The 17,497-nt window shown below is 38.1% G+C and overlaps 1 protein-coding gene across 1 annotated transcript in view; it reads left to right on the top strand.

Moving 5' to 3' along the window:
* The window catches only part of FBXW9 (F-box and WD repeat domain containing 9), a 109,036-nt gene that overhangs the window by 62,243 nt on the left and 29,296 nt on the right, over positions 1-17,497 (top strand). Inside the window, exons 6-8 of the mRNA XM_053717837.1 lie at positions 6,703-6,794; positions 11,336-11,484; positions 13,364-13,477. Of these exons, the coding sequence (XP_053573812.1) occupies positions 6,703-6,794; positions 11,336-11,484; positions 13,364-13,477 (355 nt within the window). The remainder of the gene's footprint in view (positions 1-6,702; positions 6,795-11,335; positions 11,485-13,363; positions 13,478-17,497) is intronic.

The following is a 17,497-nucleotide window of genomic DNA, read 5'->3' as shown; positions in this document are numbered from 1 at the left end:
AATTAACTGCAAGAGCCAAAAACGTGTAAATATAGCTATTACTATATCAGAAGGTGCTGGATATATATGCTAGAGGGTAAATACCAAGTAATATATGAAACAAGAATTTAATACAATGTATTTGATATGAATAATAATAAAAATAAAACAATAATAAGGTCAACCTTAAATTGAGCAATACATAATAAAAAACATTAATACAATGAAAATACAATAAATAAAAAGTTAAAAAAACAATATTGGTAGCAAATATGCTAAATGTAGAACAAATGGCAAACAAGCCATCTTAGAAAAACAAGGCCGTGTTAACAGCTGTTTTATCGATCGCATAGATACTTGTTTGTCCCAAAAGTCTAGTGGAGTATCCAGTATTATGTTTGTTGTTTCTCTTGTGTAGATATTTAATGTGTAATCCTCAGTGGGGACTGCTGTAGTCGGCGTAAATGAACACACTGAAGGATCTGTCTCTGTGTCAGCTGTATACTGATTCTCCAAGAATGTGCAAAGTCAAAAACTGTGTTAGAGGGTGTAACACCAATAATAGTGAATGACTTGATGGCTGCAAGAAAACACACTGACTGGTCTGCTCGTACTCAACAAACTAGGACCATCAGGAAAGCCGTAGCATAAGTTTAGAAGCGCTACTATTCCAAGTCCACTATCCAAGTTACAAGTATCAGGTGTGCTCCGATGTGGAGTCACGTGAGCAATGCGTTTCAAATTATTTTTCTCAAGCTCTTAACGGAGCACTCTCCGTACTGACTTTATAAACCTATCCTCTAATCTTGATTGGGTACTGGATGAGCCAATAGCATGATTGGAAACTTATATTTTTTAAACTCAGTATTATTTATACTTTGTAAATTCTCAACATTTTAAACTGAACTATATTATTGGTAGTGTTAAATATACACCACTAGAAAAATTTACCATTAGATATGGCATAAATATCTGTTTTGGTTTGAATCCAGAGGCTACTCTTGGAGTAGAATCAGGATTCCTAGGATTTTGTCTTTTCTCCAGGAAGGCTTGGAGAAGGGTTTGTCAGCTAGTATTCTGAAAGGTCAGATTTCTGCGTTGTCTATTTTGTTGCATAAGCGTTTGGCGGATGCGCCAGACGTACAATCTTTTTGGCAGGATCAGGCCTGTGTTTAAACCTGTTACTCCTCCCTGGAGTCTTTACCTTGTTCTTAGAGTTTTGCAGCGGGCTCCGTTTGAGCCTATGTATTCCTTAGATATTAAAATGTTGTCTTGGAAGGTTTTCTTTCTTGTTGCTATTTCTTCTGCTCGGAGAGTTTCGGAAATCTCGGCTCTGCAGTTTGATTCCTGTTATCTTATTTTTCATTCTGATAAGGTGGTTCTACGTACTAACTTAGGTTTCCTACCTAAGGTTGTTTCGAACAGGAATATTAATCAAGAGATTATGTGGTTTCTTCTCTTTGTCCTAATCCTCCTTCTCCTATGGAGCGTTTGTTGCACAACCTAGATGCTGTGCGTGCTTTGAAGTTCTATCTTCAGGCGACTAAGGACTTTCGTCAGCCTTCTGCTTTGTTTGTTTTTCTGGGAAGTGCAAGTGTCAGAAAGCTATGGCTACTTCTCTTTCTTTTTGGCTAAGGAGTATTATTCATTTTTAGCCTACGAGACTGCTGGACAGCATCCTTCTGAAAGAATCACTGCTCATTCCACGAGCGCTGTTTCTTCTTCCTGGGCATTCAAAGATGATGCTTCTGTGGAACAGATTTCCAAGGCTGCAACTTGGTCCTCTTTACATACTTTTTCAAAGTTTTATAAATTTGATACTTTTGCCTCGGCTGAGGCTTCTTTTGGGAGAAAGGTTCTTCAATCTGTGTCCTCTAGCTTGGGTATTGATTCCCACTAGTAATTGATGATTCCGTGGACTCACCATATCTTAGGAAAGAAAACATAATTTATGCTTACCTGATAAATGTATTTATTCCGGACATGGTGAGTCCACGTCCCACCCCTTATTAAGACAGTTATTTTTTTACTAAAACCCCAGGCACCTCTACACCTTTGTGTTATCTTCTTTTTCCATTTTCCTTTGGCCGAATGACTGTGGATTATGGGTAAGGGAAGTGACATATATAGCAGCTTTGATGTGGTGCTCTTTGATATTCTCACTAGTAATTGATGATTCCGTGGACTTACCATATCCGGAAATAAATACATTTATCAGGTAAGCATAAATTATATATATATATATATATATATATATATATATATATATATATATATATATATATATATATATATATATATATATATATATATATATATATACAGGGAGTGCAGAATTATTAGGCAAGTTGTATTTTTGAGGATTAATTTTATTATTGAACAACAACCATGTTCTCAATGAACCCAAAAAACTCATTAATATCAAAGCTGAATAGTTTTGGAAGTAGTTTTTAGTTTGTTTTTAGTTATAGCTATTTTAGGGGGATATCTGTGTGTGCAGGTGACTATTACTGTGCATAATTATTAGGCAACTTAACAAAAAACAAATATATACCCATTTCAATTATTTATTTTTATCAGTGAAACCAATATAACATCTCAACATTCACAAATATACATTTCTGACATTCAAAAACAAAACAAAAACAAATCAGTGACCAATATAGCCACCTTTCTTTGCAAGGACACTCAAAAGCCTGCCATCCATGGATTCTGTCAGTGTTTTGATCTGTTCACCATCAACATTGTGTGCAGCAGCAACCACAGCCTCCCAGACACTGTTCAGAGAGGTGTACTGTTTTCCCTCCTTGTAAATCTCACATTTGATGATGGACCACAGGTTCTCAATGGGGTTCAGATCAGGTGAACAAGGAGGCCATGTCATTAGATTTTCTTCTTTTATACATTTTCTTGCCAGCCACGCTGTGGAGTACTTGGACGCGTGTGATGGAGCATTGTCCTGCATGAAAATCATGTTTTTCTTGAAGGATGCAGACTTCTTCCTGTACCACTGCTTGAAGAAGGTGTCTTCCAGAAACTGGCAGTAGGACTGGGAGTTGAGCTTGACTCCATCCTCACCCCGAAAAGGCCCCACAAGCTCATCTTTGATGATACCAGCCCAAACCAGTACTCCACCTCCACCTTGCTGGTGTCTGAGTCGGACTGGAGCTCTCTGCCCTTTACCAATCCAGCCACGGGCCCATCCACCTGGCCCATCAAGACTCACTCTCATTTCATCAGTCCATAAAACCTTAGAAAAATCAGTCTTGAGATATTTCTTGGCCCAGTCTTGACGTTTCAGCTTGTGTGTCTGTTCAGTGGTAGTCGTCTTTCAGCCTTTCTTACCTTGGCCATGTCTCTGAGTATTGCACACCTTGTGCTTTTGGGCACCCCAGTGATGTTGCAGCTCTGAAATATGGCCAAACTGGTGGCAAGTGGCATCTTGGCAGCTGCACGCTTGACTTTTCTCAGTTCATGGGCAGTTATTTTGCGCCTTGGTTTTTCCACACGCTTCTTGCGACCCTGTTGACTATTTTGAATGAAACGCTTGATTGTTCGATGATCACGCTTCAGAAGCTTTGCAATTTTAAGAGTGCTGCATCCCTCTGCAAGATATCTCACTATTTTTGACTTTTCTGAGCCTGTCAAGTTCTTCTTTTGACCCATTATGCCAAAGGAAAGGAAGTTGCCTAATAATTATGCACACCTGATATAGGGTGTTGATGTCATTAGACCACACCCCTTCTCATTACTGAGATGCACATCACCTAATATGCTTAATTGGTAGTAGGCTTTCGAGCCTATACAGCTTGGAGTAAGACAACATGCATAAAGAGGATGATGTGGTCAAAATACTCATTTGCCTAATAATTCTGCACTCACTGTATATATAGATATATATAGATATATATATATATATATATATATATATATATATATATATATATATACGTGTGTGTGTGTGTGTGTGTATATGTATATATATATATATATATATATATATATATATATATATATATATATATATATATATATATATATAAATGTATGTATGTATGTATGTGTGTATATATATATATATATATATATGTATGTATGTGTGTGTGTGTGTGTGTGTGTGTGTGTGTGTGTGTGTGTATATATATATATATATATATATATATATGAGTATCTCACAAAAGTGAGTACACCCCTCAAATTTTTGTAAATATTTTATTATATCTTTTCATTTGACAACACTGAAGAAATGACATTTTGCTACAAAGTAGTGAGTGCACAGCCTGTATAACAGTGTAAATTTGCTGTTCCCTCAAAATAACTCAACACACAGCCATTAATGTCTAAACTGTTGGCAACAAAAGTGAGTACACCCCTAAGTGGAAATGTCCAAATTGGGCCCAATTAGCCATTTTTTTCTCCCCGGTGTCATGTGACTCATTAGTGTTACAAGTTCTCAGGTGTGAATGGGGAGCAGGTGTGTTAAATGTGGTGGTATCGCTCTCACACTCTCTCATACTGGTCACTGGAAGTTCAACATGGCACCTCATGGGAAAGAACTCTCTGAGGATCTGAAAAAAAGAATTGTTGCTCTACATGAAGATGGCCTAGGCTATAGGAAGATTGCCAAGACCCTGAATCTGAGCTGCAGCACGGTGGGCAAGACCATACAGCAGTTTCACAGGACAGATTCCACTCAGAACAGGCCTTGCCATGGTCGACCAAAGAACTTGAGTGCACATGCTCTGCGTAATATCCAGAGGTTTTCTTTGGGAAATAGATGTTTGAGTGCTGCCAGCATTGTTGCAGAGGTTGAAGGGTGGGGGGTGAGCCTGTCATTGCTCTTACCATACACCGCACACTGCATCAAATTGGTCTGCATGGCTGTCGTCCCAGTAGGAAGCCACTTCTAAAGATGATGCACAATAAAGCCTGCAAACAGTTTGCTGAAGACATGCAGACTAAGGACATGGATTACTGGAGCCATGTCCTATGGTCCAGTGAGACCAAGATAAACTTATTTGGTTCAGATGGTGTCAAGTGTATGTGGTGGCAACTAGGTGAGGAGTACAAAGACAAGTGTGTCTTGCCTACTGTCAAGCATGGTGGTGGGAGTGTCATGGTCTGGGCCTGCATGAGTGCTGCCGGCACTGGGGAGCTACAGTTCATTGAGCGAACCATGAATGCCAACATGTAGTGTGACATACTGAAGCAGAGCATGATCCCCTCTCTTCGGAGACTGGGCCGCAGGGCAGTATTCCAACATAACAATCCCAAACACACCTCCAAGACAACCACTGCCTTGCTAAAGAAGTTAAGGGTAAATGTCTCCAGACCTAAACCCTATTGAGCATCTGTGGGGAATCCTCAAACGGGTGGGGGAGCGCAAGGTCTCTAACATCCACCAGCTCCGTGATGTTGTAATGGAGGAGTGGAAGAGGATTCCAGTGGCAACCTGGGAAGCTCTGGTGAACTCCATGCCCAAGAGGGTTAAGGCAGTGCTGGAAAATAATGGTGGCCACACAAATTATTGACACTTTGGACCCAATTTGGACATTTCCACTTAGGGGTGTACTCACTTTTGTTGCCAACGGTTTAGACATTAATGGCTGTGTGTTGTTATTCTGAGGGGACAGCAAATTTACTCTTTTACATAATAGCAAAGTGTCATTTCTTCAGTGTTGTCACATGAAAAGATATAATAAAATATTTAGAAAAATGTGTGAGGTGTACTCACTTTTGTGAGATTTTATATATATATATATATATATATATATATATATATATATATATATATATATATATATATATATATAATGTGCAGTACCACATGTCTATTATCTGTCTACTCTACATGCATACCTATACATTAAAGTGTATAGCTGGCCATAATCATTATTCAGCATAAAATGTTCTATTTTATTGTATAGATACTTGGTATATTTATACAGTGCAGTGTGTTCATTTTCAGTGTATAAATGTTCAGCATCATTATGCTCACCCCTCATTATTATACAGGGCAGACTGTTCTGTTTTTGTGTATGAAACCTCAACATCATTATACAATGCAACATATATGTTAGTGAATAGATGCCATGCATTATCATATAGTGCTGAGTGTTGTGTTTATTAGTGTATAAATGTTCATTATCTTCACTATATAGTGACACTTATCCAGAATAAGTGTGAGTTGTAAAAACTTGGCATTGCTCCACTGGAAGTTAATGGGATCTCTTGTAGGGCTTGAAAAATGTATCAAGATGCAAAGCTTCTGAAATCTTGCAGTACAGGCTTGCACGAGTTAGTCTGCAACCACAAATTTAAGGAGGAGTCTCTCTTATCCATATCTTAGATGGCAGAGATAAATCACCTCAAACTCCCTTTTCAAGGTGATTGACAGGGCTTGCTCTCAGAAAACTGATGTAATAAAGGAAATGTATTTTTTTCTATCATAGATAACGATCTATAGCTGCTGACCACATCACTAGAACATTTTGTTAAGAAGCAGTAATGCGGGCATACAATGACTGTGTAGCCACAAATACTAGCACCGGCCCTGCTACAGATCTTCTAAATTATATTTGGGGGTGAAAAAATATCACTATGGTTTACCAGTCGGCGGTTAAAAGCTAATAGCCAAGAGGGAAAGTTAGTAGTCCACTCAATGTTAAATATAGGAAAAAGTCAAATTTCTAAGTCAGTGATATTCATGCTTTCTTTGTGCAGGGGGAAAGCTGCTGTACTGTGCTTGGCATTCTTGCCAGATATCTTGGTGGCTGGATCCTATGACAAGAGAGTTAGCGTGTATGACCCAAGAGGTAACAAGACTTGTATATATAATTTGTTGGCCAAATGATTTTTAATAATATATTTATCATGCATATTTCTTACAACTGAGCTATTTTTTAACCATGCATTATCTAAATGAAATTAGACTCCTATAATCCTATTTATAACCTAGCTATCTGGGCAGGTTTATTACAATATATTTTTAATGATACCCTTCATATATTACTGGATTATATATTTATAGGTGAGGAAAAGTTATTTAATTAGCACTGAATTAATTTGTTGGGGTGCTAATGATAAGAGGAACTAATGTGGAGGTGAATATATATACTGTATAGTGTGTGTGTGTATATATACATACATACAGTGGATATAAAAAGTCTACACACCCCTGTTAAAATGTCAGGTTTCCGTGAAGTCAAAAAAATGTGACCTACCTATAAACTGTACAACTCAATTGAGAAACAAACTGAAATCTTTTAGGTAAACGGAAATAAAAAAAAAAAAAAAATGGTTGCATAAGTGTGAACACCCTTAAACTAATACTTTATTGAAGCACCTTTTGATTTTATTACAGCACTCAGTCTTTTTGGGTATGAGTTTTTCAGCATGGCACATCTTGAATTGGCAAGATTTGCCCACTCTTCTTTGCAAAAACACTCTAAATCTGTCAGAAAGCGAGGGCATCTCCTGTGCACAGCCCTCTTCATATCACCCCACAGATTTTTTAATTGGATTCAGGTCTGGGCTCTGGCTGGGCCATCCCAAAACTTTAATCTTCTTCTGGTGAAGCCATTCCTTTGTTGATTTGGATGTATGCTTTGGGTCGTTGTCATGCTGAAAGATGAAGTTCCTCTTCATGTTCAGCTTTCTAGCAGAAGCCTGAAGGTTTTGTGCCAATATTGTCTAGTATTTGGAACTGTTCATTATTCCCTCTACCTTGACTAAGGCCCCAGTTCCAGCTGAAGAAAAACAGCCCCAAAGCATGATGCTGACACCACCATGCTTCACTGTGGGTATGGTGTTCTTTTGGTGATATGCAGTGTTGTTTTTGCGCCAAACTTTTGGAATTATGGCCAAAAAGTTCAACTTTGGTTTCATCAGACCAGAACACCTTTTGCAACATGCTTTTGGGAAACTTCATATGTGTTTTTGCAAAATTTAGCCGGGCTTGGATGTTTTTTTTTGTAAGAAAAGGCTTCCGTCTTGCCACTCTACCCCATAGCCCAGACATATGAAGAATACGTGAGATTGTTGTCACATGTACCACACAGCCAGTACTTGCCAGATATTCCTGCAGCTCCTTTAATGTTGCTGTAGGCCTCTCGGCAGCCTCCCAGACCAGTTTTCTTCTCGTCTTTTCATCAATTTTGGAGGGACATCCAGTTCTTGGTAATGTCACTGTTGCACCATATTTTCTTCACTTGATGATGACTGTCTTCACTGTGTTCCATGGTATATCTAATGCCTTGGAAATTCTTTTGTACCCTTCTCCTAACTCATACCTTTTAACAATGAGATCCATCTGATGCTTTAGAAGCTCTCTGCGGACCATGGCTTTTGCTGTAGGATGTGACTAACAAAATGTCAGGAAAGACCTACTAGAACAGCTGAACTTTATTTGGGGTTAATCAGAGGCACTTTAAATGATGACAGGTGTGTACAGACTCCAATTTAACATGATTTTGAATGTGATTGCTTAATTCTGAACACGGCTACATACCCAGTTATAAAAGGGTGTTCACACTTATGCAACCATATTATTTTAGTTTTTCCTTTACCTAAAAGATTTCAGTTTGTTTTTCAATTGAGTTGTACAGTTTATAGGTCACATTAAAGGTGGAAAAAGTTCTGAAATGATTTATCTTTGTCTCATTTTTTACATCACAGAAACCTGACATTTTAACAGGGGTGTGTAGACTTTTTATAGCCACTGTGTATATATATGTATGTATGTATGTATATATATATATATATATATATATATATATATATATATATATATAATAGTGTGAAGGGGAAGATAAAATTGATTTCTTTTACAAGATACGATGAGTCCACGGATTTCATCCTTACTTGTGGGATATCGCCTCCTGGTCAGCAGGAGGAGGCAAAGAGCACCACAGCAGAGCTGTATATATTGCTCCTCCCTTCCCTCCCACCCCAGTCATTCTCTTTGCCTGTGTTAGTGATAGGAAGAGGTGATAGGAAGAGGTAAAGTGAGGTGTTAGTTTAGATTCTTCAATCAAGAGTTTATTATGTTTAAAATGGTGCCAAAGTGTACTATTTTACTATAGGGTGTAGCCGTATTCCTGGTCAGCCTCTAGAGTAGAGCTACAGGTGGCTTTAAGGTAATGGGAACTGGTGGGGTTTTAGCCTCACTGCGCCACCCATACTTGTGCGTCCCTTCTATTGATGGTCTTAGAGAGTTTTAACTAAGACCCTTCTGTCTTCACAGGACCCCAGGAGGAAGAGAAGGACCTCTTGTTACTATGAAACTTTCATGCTGTTACTCAGCATAGAGGTAAGTGCAGTCTCTTATTTCTGGGGCTCTGCAGCATATCTCAGAATTGGCTGTACTCTGCCTTTCTGTTGGGGACTATGGGCTCTAGTAAGGGCTTCCCTTTGACAGTGTGTGGGTTTTCATTATATGAAGAAGGAGAAATGTGAACCGACACGTTAATATGTTTCTCTCAGGACCTTCTAGCTTTTGACAATCTAGCCTAGAAACGCTGGGATTTTTATTGAGGGGTATACTGGAACTTGTATCTGCATAATTACAGATTTATGTATGACGCTGGGAGTAGGGCCGGAGTCGAGTATAATGGACTCCGGTGCGTGGCGGTGTTTAACTTTTTTTGCCGGGATGTGTTGTTTGCCGCCCACGAAGGGCGGGGCTTAGTATTTGCGCAGTTGTTGCAGTGATCCGATTGGCAGCAAGGTTCTTTACAGCTCCTAAGTCCGCTTGTTTCTGTAATCTCTCAAGCGGTCTTAGGCACGCCGTTCTCGAGGGGACAGTCTTGGTCACGTGGAGGCAGGTAGGAGCCGCAGCGGAGCTGTGGCGAGGTGACTGTTAGTTGTCCGGAGTGCATGTATTTTTCTTTTCAGATTGGAGAAAGGGTTGTCAGCAAGTTCCTTAAAGGGACAGATTTCTGCTTCGTCTATTTTGCTTCACAAGCATCTGGCTGATGTTCCAGATGTTCAATCTTTTTGTCAGGCTCTGACTAGAATCAGGCCTGTGTTTAGACCAATTGCTCCTCCTTGGAGTTTGAATTTAGTTCTTAAAGTTCTTCAAGGGGTTCCGTTTGAACCTATGCATTCCATGGATATTAAGTTCTTATCTTGGAAAATTTTATTTTTGGTTGCTATTTCTTCTGCTCGATGAGTATCTGAGCTTTCAGCATTACACTGTGATTCTCCTTATCTTATTTTCCATTCTGATAAGGTGGTTTTACGTACCAAACCTGGTTTCCTTCCTAAGGTTGTTTCTAATAAGAATATTAATCAGGAAATTGTTGTTCCTTCCTTGTATCCTAATCCTTCTTCTAAGAAGGAGTGACTGTTACATAATTTAGACGTGGTCCGTGCCTTGAAGTTTTACTTACAGGCTACTAAGGATTTTCGTCAATCATCTTCTTTGTTTGTCGTTTTTTTCAGGGAAACGTAGGGGTCAGAAAGCTACAGCTACCTCCCTTTCTTTTTGGCTGAAGAGTATCATCCGTTTGGAATATGAGACTGCTGGACAGCAGCCTCCTGAACAAATTATGGCTCATTCCACTAGGGCTGTGGCTTCCTCATGGGCATTCAAAAACGATGCTTCTGTTGAACAGATTTGCAAAGCTGCAACTTGGTTGTCTCTTCACACATTTTCCAAATTTTACAAAATCGATACTTTTGCCTCGTCTGAGGCTGTTTTTGGGAGGAAAGTTCTTCAAGCAGTGGTGCCTTTCGTTTAGGTTCCCTGTCTTGTCCCTCCCGTTTCATCCGTGTCCTATAGCTTTGGTATTGTATCCCACAATTAAGGATGAAATCTGTGGACTCATCGTATCTGTTGTATTTTATGAACACACCTAACTTTAATATCAGACTGTTATTTCCATGGACATTATCTGTCTAATAAAAGATATAATTTCATCAAGCAGCGTCCTGATTTCCTAAGATAAAGGTAATATTAGTGAGGAAACAGTAACTAAAAAGTTAGCAGATTCTACAGTATCTTGTAAAAGAAAAGGGAAATTTATTCTTGCCTGATAAATTTGTTTCTTTTACGATACGATGAGTCCACGGCCCACCCTGTTTTTTGTAAGACAGGTGTTTTTATTTTTTGCTAAACTTCAGTCACCTCTGCACCTTGTTTTTTCCTTTCTCTTCCTAACTTCGGTCGAATGACTGGAGTGGGAAGGAAGGGAGGTGCTATATATACAGCTCTGCTGTGGTGCTCTTTGCTTCCTCCTGCTGACCAGGAGGCGATATCCCACAAGTAAGGATGAAATCTGTGGACTCATCGTATCGTAAAAGAAACAAATTTATCAGGTAAGAATAAATTTCCCTTTTTATGATAACCTTCCAGCTTCCAGTCCCCTGGTGAAGTCCCGAAAGATTCACTGTAGTCCAGTTCTGTCTATAGTGGCTGATGATCGTCACATTGTGTCCGGAAGTGAGGACCGAACCCTTGTGGTGTTTGACCGCAGGGCTAATGCAGTATTACAGAGGATGCCGGTGAGGAAGTGGGGTTTGGGGAGGAGAGTCTGTTTTCTTTTCTTTTAGTAATTTAAATACTTTTAATGATTTAAAAATTAATTCTTACTCAAACAGGAAATTCTGATCTTTATGTTCTCCGTTAATAAATATTCCATACATAACATCACCTTGAAGGGCAGTTGTAAAAAAGCTAATACTACTTAACCAGTGCATCTTTATTTTATAGCAACAGATTAAAATATCTTGGCTCACATTAGTAGCACTCACCAGCGAAGACTGGCTCCTTTTATTTTATAAAGGTCAGAGAGAAATCCAAACCTCATTTTTTAATGTGGATAAAACCTCTTTCCTATTGTATAATTTTTTTTAATTCTGTCCAGGCTCTGATGTTTTTTTCTAGCTTCCCACTCAGGCTCTTTGTTAATCTTTTTTGTCATCTTTAAACGGTAAAGCAAGGCTTGGTGCTTAAAGGGACATTAAACCCAAATTTTTTCTTTCATGACTCAGAGAATACAATTTTAAACAACTCTCTAATGTACTTCTATTATCTAATTTGCTTAATTCTCTTGATATTGTTTCTTGAAAAGCATATCTAGATAGGCTCAACAGCTGCTGATTGGTGGCTGCACATAGATGCCTCGTGTGATTGGCTGAACCATGTGCATTGTTATTTCTTTGACAAAGGATATCTAAAGAAAGAAGCAAATTAGATAATAGAAGTAAATTGGAATGTTGTTTAACATTGTATTCTCTGACTGAAACATGAAAGAAAATTTTTGGGTTTAATGTCCCTTTAATCTGGAGAAAAGTCATCTTATTTTCAGTCTCCTCTGCTTGTAGAATTTCTAATTCATTTCACCCAGGTTCGGTTGAGGGTGTTTCAAATTGAAAGTTTGGCATCACAGAGTGTTCCTATTCCACACTAAATAAAACGGGCTATTTCCAGATAGAGCGAGATAGACTCTATAAGGAACCCAGTGGGTATGCTTATTTACAGATTCCAGCATTATGGATGGAATGAGAAAAGGTTTCAAAATCAATTAGTTAATAATAAAATGTAACTCTCCTTTAACCTGTATTTCTTACATTCCCTCTTATAATCCAAATGTAATAGTGATATTGATCAATAGGAGCACAACTCTTTCAGATCTTGTTCTAGTTTAAAGACATACTAGATCTGAGAAAATTGCTCTATATTTCAGCATCTTTACATTTAGAAGTTTTATACAGGGATTCCAATACTGAAACTATCTCTTCTTCTAAAATGTTAAACAATTCTGCAGGAAGTATATCAGGTGGATTGTTTGATGTTTCACCTCATCAAGTGATGAAAGCCACTATTCTAAGTCCACAAAGCTGAAGCAGACATCTTTTTTTTAGGCTTTATGCAAGACAGTGTTATAAATAGGATGTTCATTCATCTACTATGAAAGTAAAGCTTACCTGATTCAGTATTTGTGTTATTTCTCATTTCTGCCCACCCTTTTCATCTACTGTTCGTTAAATCTTCATTGGTAAATGATACTCCAGTAAGCCAAGATAATTATACTATATGTTGGCAAGTGACACTCATCATGCTTCCCACCTTTTAGTTAGTTACAAAATTATGTTGGCTGCAGGGGATGGGGAGGTTTCAGGGTTTGTGATTCTGTCCAGCTCTCAAAAAGGGACTAGTTTTCATTGGGGGTGCTACTTTAAAATCTGTGCCAAGGTGTATAAATACTGATAAGTATGATTTCATTTTTATTTTTTACAATCAAACTATGAAAATCTAAGTAAATTAAGATATAAAATTGTTTCTTTTCAAATGTCCCTTGTTTTTTTACTACAATCTTTCCTTTATTCTTCATTTAACATCTCTCTTTACATGCCATTGCAATTTTGTTTTCTCCCACAGCTGGATAATTACATGTTTTGTATGTCATATGAAGCACCGCAGCTATGGGCTGGAGACAACCAGGGTCTGATCCATGTGTATGGGAGTCAGGGAGGGACATTTCAGCACTTGCAGGTACAAATGATTAAAAGCTTAAAGGGACATGAAACCCCATTTTTTTTCCATGATTCAGACAGAGCATACAATATTAAACAACTTTCTAATTTACTTCTATTATCTAATTTGTTTCATTCTCTTGGTATCATTTGTTGAAGTAGCAGCAATGCACTAATGGTTTCTAACTGAACTCATGGTTGAGCCAATCACAATAGATATATATATATATATGCAGCTACCAATCAACAGCTAGAAACTAGGTTCTCTGCTGCTCCTGAGCTTTCCTAGATAACGCTTTCAGCAAAGGATAACAAGAGAAGGAACCAAATTAAATAATAGAAGTAAATTGGAAAGTTGTTTAAAATTGTATTCTCTATCTGAATCCTGAAAAAATAAAATTTAGGTTACATTTCCCTTTAAGTATATGCATTGTGTGATACGCAACATGATGTTTGTGCTTTTTACTACTATTGTGGTTGTAGACCAAATCATGGTATCATGATTAAAAATAAAAACAATTGCAAAATTAAAGGGACAGTCAAGTCAGATAGGGCATGCAATTTTAAACAACTTTCCAATTTACTTTTACCACCAATTTTTCTATGTTGTATTGGTATTCTTAGTTGAAAGCTAAACCTAGGTATGCTCATATGCTAATTTCTTAGACCTTGAAGACCGCCTCTTATCTAAATGCATTTTGACAGTTTTCTTTCATGTAATTAGCAAGAGTCCATGAGCTAGTGACGTATGGGATATACATTCCTACCAGGAGGGGCAAAGTTTCCCAAACCTCAAAATGCCTATAAATACACCCCTCACCACACCCACAAATCAGTTTTACAAACTTTGCCTCCTATGGAGGTGGTGAAGTAAGTTTGTGCTAGATTCTACGTTGATATGCGCTCCGCAGCAGGTTGGAGCCCGGTTTTCCTCTCAGCGTGCAGTGAATGTCAGAGGGATGTGAGGAGAGTATTGCCTATTTGAATGCAGTGATCTCCTTCTACGGGGTCTATTTCATAGGTTCTCTGTTATCGGTCGTAGAGATTCATCTCTTACCTCCCTTTTCAGATCGACGATATACTCTTATATATACCATTTCCTCTACTGATTCTCGTTTCAGTACTGGTTTGGCTTTCTACTACATGTAGATGAGTGTCCTGGGGTAAGTAAGTCTTATTTTCTGTGACACTCTAAGCTATGGTTGGGCACTTTTATATAAAGTTCTAAATATATGTATTCAAACATTTATTTGCCTTGACTCAGGATGTTCAACATTCCTTATTTCAGACAGTCAGTTTCATATTTGGGATAATGCATATGAATAAATCATTTTTTCTTACCTTAAAAATTTGACTTTTTCCTGTGGGCTGTTAGGCTTGCGGGGGCTGAAAATGCTTGTTCTATGGCATTTTTTTCCCCATTCCTGAAACTGTCATTTAAGGAATTTGATCAATTTTGCTTTATATGTTGTTTTTTCTATTACATATTGCAAGATGTCCCACGTTGAAGCTGAGTCAGAAGATACTTCTGGAATATCCCTGCCTGGTGCTGGAGCTACCAAAGCTAAGTGTATCTGCTGTAAACTTTTGGTATCTGTTCCTCCAGCTGTTGTTTGTCATGACAAACTTGCTAATGCAGATAATATTTCCTTTAGTACTGTTACATTACCTGTTGCTGTTCCGTCAACATCTAATACTCAGAGTGTTCCTGATACCATAAGAGATTTTGTTTCTAAATCCATTAAGAAGGCTATGTCTGTTATTCCTCCTTCTAGTAAACGTAAAAAGTCTTTTAAAACTTCTCATTTTTCAGATGAATTTTTAAATGAACATCATCATTCTGATATTGTTTCTTCTGATTCAGAGGATTCTGTCTCAGAGGTTGATGCTGATAAATCTTCATATTTATTTAAAATGGAATTTATTCGTTCTTTACTTAAAGAAGTCCTAATTGCATTAGAAATTGAGGATTCTAGTCCTCTTGATACTAAATCTAAACGTTTAGATAAGGTTTTTAAATCTCCTGTAGTTATTCCAGAAGTTTTTCCTGTCCCTGGTGCTATTTCTGAAGTAATTTCCAGGGAATGGAATAATTTGGGTAATTCTTTTACTCCTTCTAAACGTTTTAAGCAATTATATCCTGTGCCATCTGACAGATTAGAATTTTGGGACAAAATCCCTAAGGTTGATGGGGCTGTCTCTATTCTTGCTAAGCGTACTACTATTCCTACGGCAGATGGTACTTCCTTTAAGGATCCTTTAGATAATAAAATTGAATCCTTTCTAAGAAAAGCTTACTTGTGTTCAGGTAATCTTCTTAGACCTGCTATATCTTTAGCGGATGTTGCTGCAGCTTCAACCTTTTGGTTAGAAGCTTTAGCGCAACAAGTAACAGATCATAATTCTTATAGCATTATTATTCTTCTACAACATGCTAATAATTTTATTTGTGATGCCATCTTTGATATCATTAGAGTTGATGTCAGGTATATGTCTCTAGCTATTTTAGCTAGAAGAGCTTTATGGCTTAAAACTTGGAATGCTGATATGTCTTCTAAGTCTACTCTGCTTTCCCTTTCTTTCCAGGGTAATAAATTATTTGGTTCTCAGTTGGATTCTATTATCTCAACTGTTACTGGAGGGAAAGGAACTTTTTTACCACAGGATAAAAAATCTAAAGGTAAATTTAGGTCTAATAATCGTTTTCGTTCCTTTCGTCACAACAAGGAACAAAAGCCTGATCCTTCATCCTCAGGAGCGGTATCAGTTTGGAAACCATCTCCAGTCTGGAATAAATCCAAGCCTTTTAGAAAACCAAAGCCAGCTCCCAAGTCCACATGAAGGTGCGGCCCTCATTCCAGCTCAGCTGGTAGGGGGCAGATTACGTTTTCTTTCATGTAATTAGCAAGAGTCCATGAGCTAGTGACGTATGGGATATACATTCCTACCAGGAGGGGCAAAGTTTCCCAAACCTCAAAATGCCTACAAATACACCCCTCACCACACCCACAATTCAGTTTTTACAAACTTTGCCTCCGATGGAGGTGGTGAAGTAAGTTTGTGCTAGATTCTACGTTGATATGCGCTCCGCAGCAAGTTGGAGCCCGGTTTTCCTCTCAGCGTGCAGTGAATGTCAGAGGGATGTGAGGAGTATTGCCTATTTGAATGCAGTGATCTCCTTCTAAGGGGTCTATTTCATAGGTTCTCTGTTATCGGTCGTAGAGATTCATCTCTTACCTCCCTTTTCAGATCGACGATATACTCTTATATATACCATTACCTCTGCTGATTCTCGTTTCAGTACTGGTTTGGCTATCTACTATATGTAGATGAGTGTCCTGGGGTAAGTAAGTCTTATTTTCTGTGACACTCCTAGCTATGGTTGGGCACTTTGTTTATAAAGTTCTAAATATATGTATTCAAACATTTATTTGCCTTGACTCAGAATGTTCAACTTTCCTTATTTTCAGACAGTCAGTTTCATATTTGGGATAATGCATTTTAACATTTTTCTTACCTTAAAATTTGACTTTTTCCCTGTGGGCTGTTAGGCTCGCGGGGGCTGAAAATGCTTCATTTTATTGCATCATTCTTGGCGCGGACTTTTTTGGCGCAAAAATTCTATTTCCGTTTCCGGCGTCATACGTGTCGCCGGAAGTTGCGTCATTTTTTGACGTTATTTTGCGCCAAAAATGTCGGCGTTCCGGATGTGGCGTCATTTTTGGCGCCAAAAAGCATTTAGGTGCCAAATAATGTGGGCGTCTTATTTGGCGCGAAAAAATTATGGGCGTCACTTTTGTCTCCACATTATTTAAGTCTCATTTTTTATTGCTTCTGGTTGCTAGAAGCTTGTTCTTTGGCATTTTTTCCCATTCCTGAAACTGTCATTTAAGGAATTTGATCAATTTTGCTTTATATATATGTTGTTTTTTCTCTTACATATTGCAAGATGTCTCACGTTGCATCTGAGTCAGAAGATACTACAGGAAAATCGCTGTCAAGTGCTGAATCTACCAAAGCTAAGTGTATCTGCTGGATG

This window comes from Bombina bombina, chromosome 6, assembly GCF_027579735.1.
Source record: "Bombina bombina isolate aBomBom1 chromosome 6, aBomBom1.pri, whole genome shotgun sequence".
Taxonomy (NCBI): Eukaryota; Metazoa; Chordata; class Amphibia; order Anura; family Bombinatoridae; genus Bombina; species Bombina bombina.
This window is presented reverse-complemented; position numbering and strand designations above follow the sequence as displayed.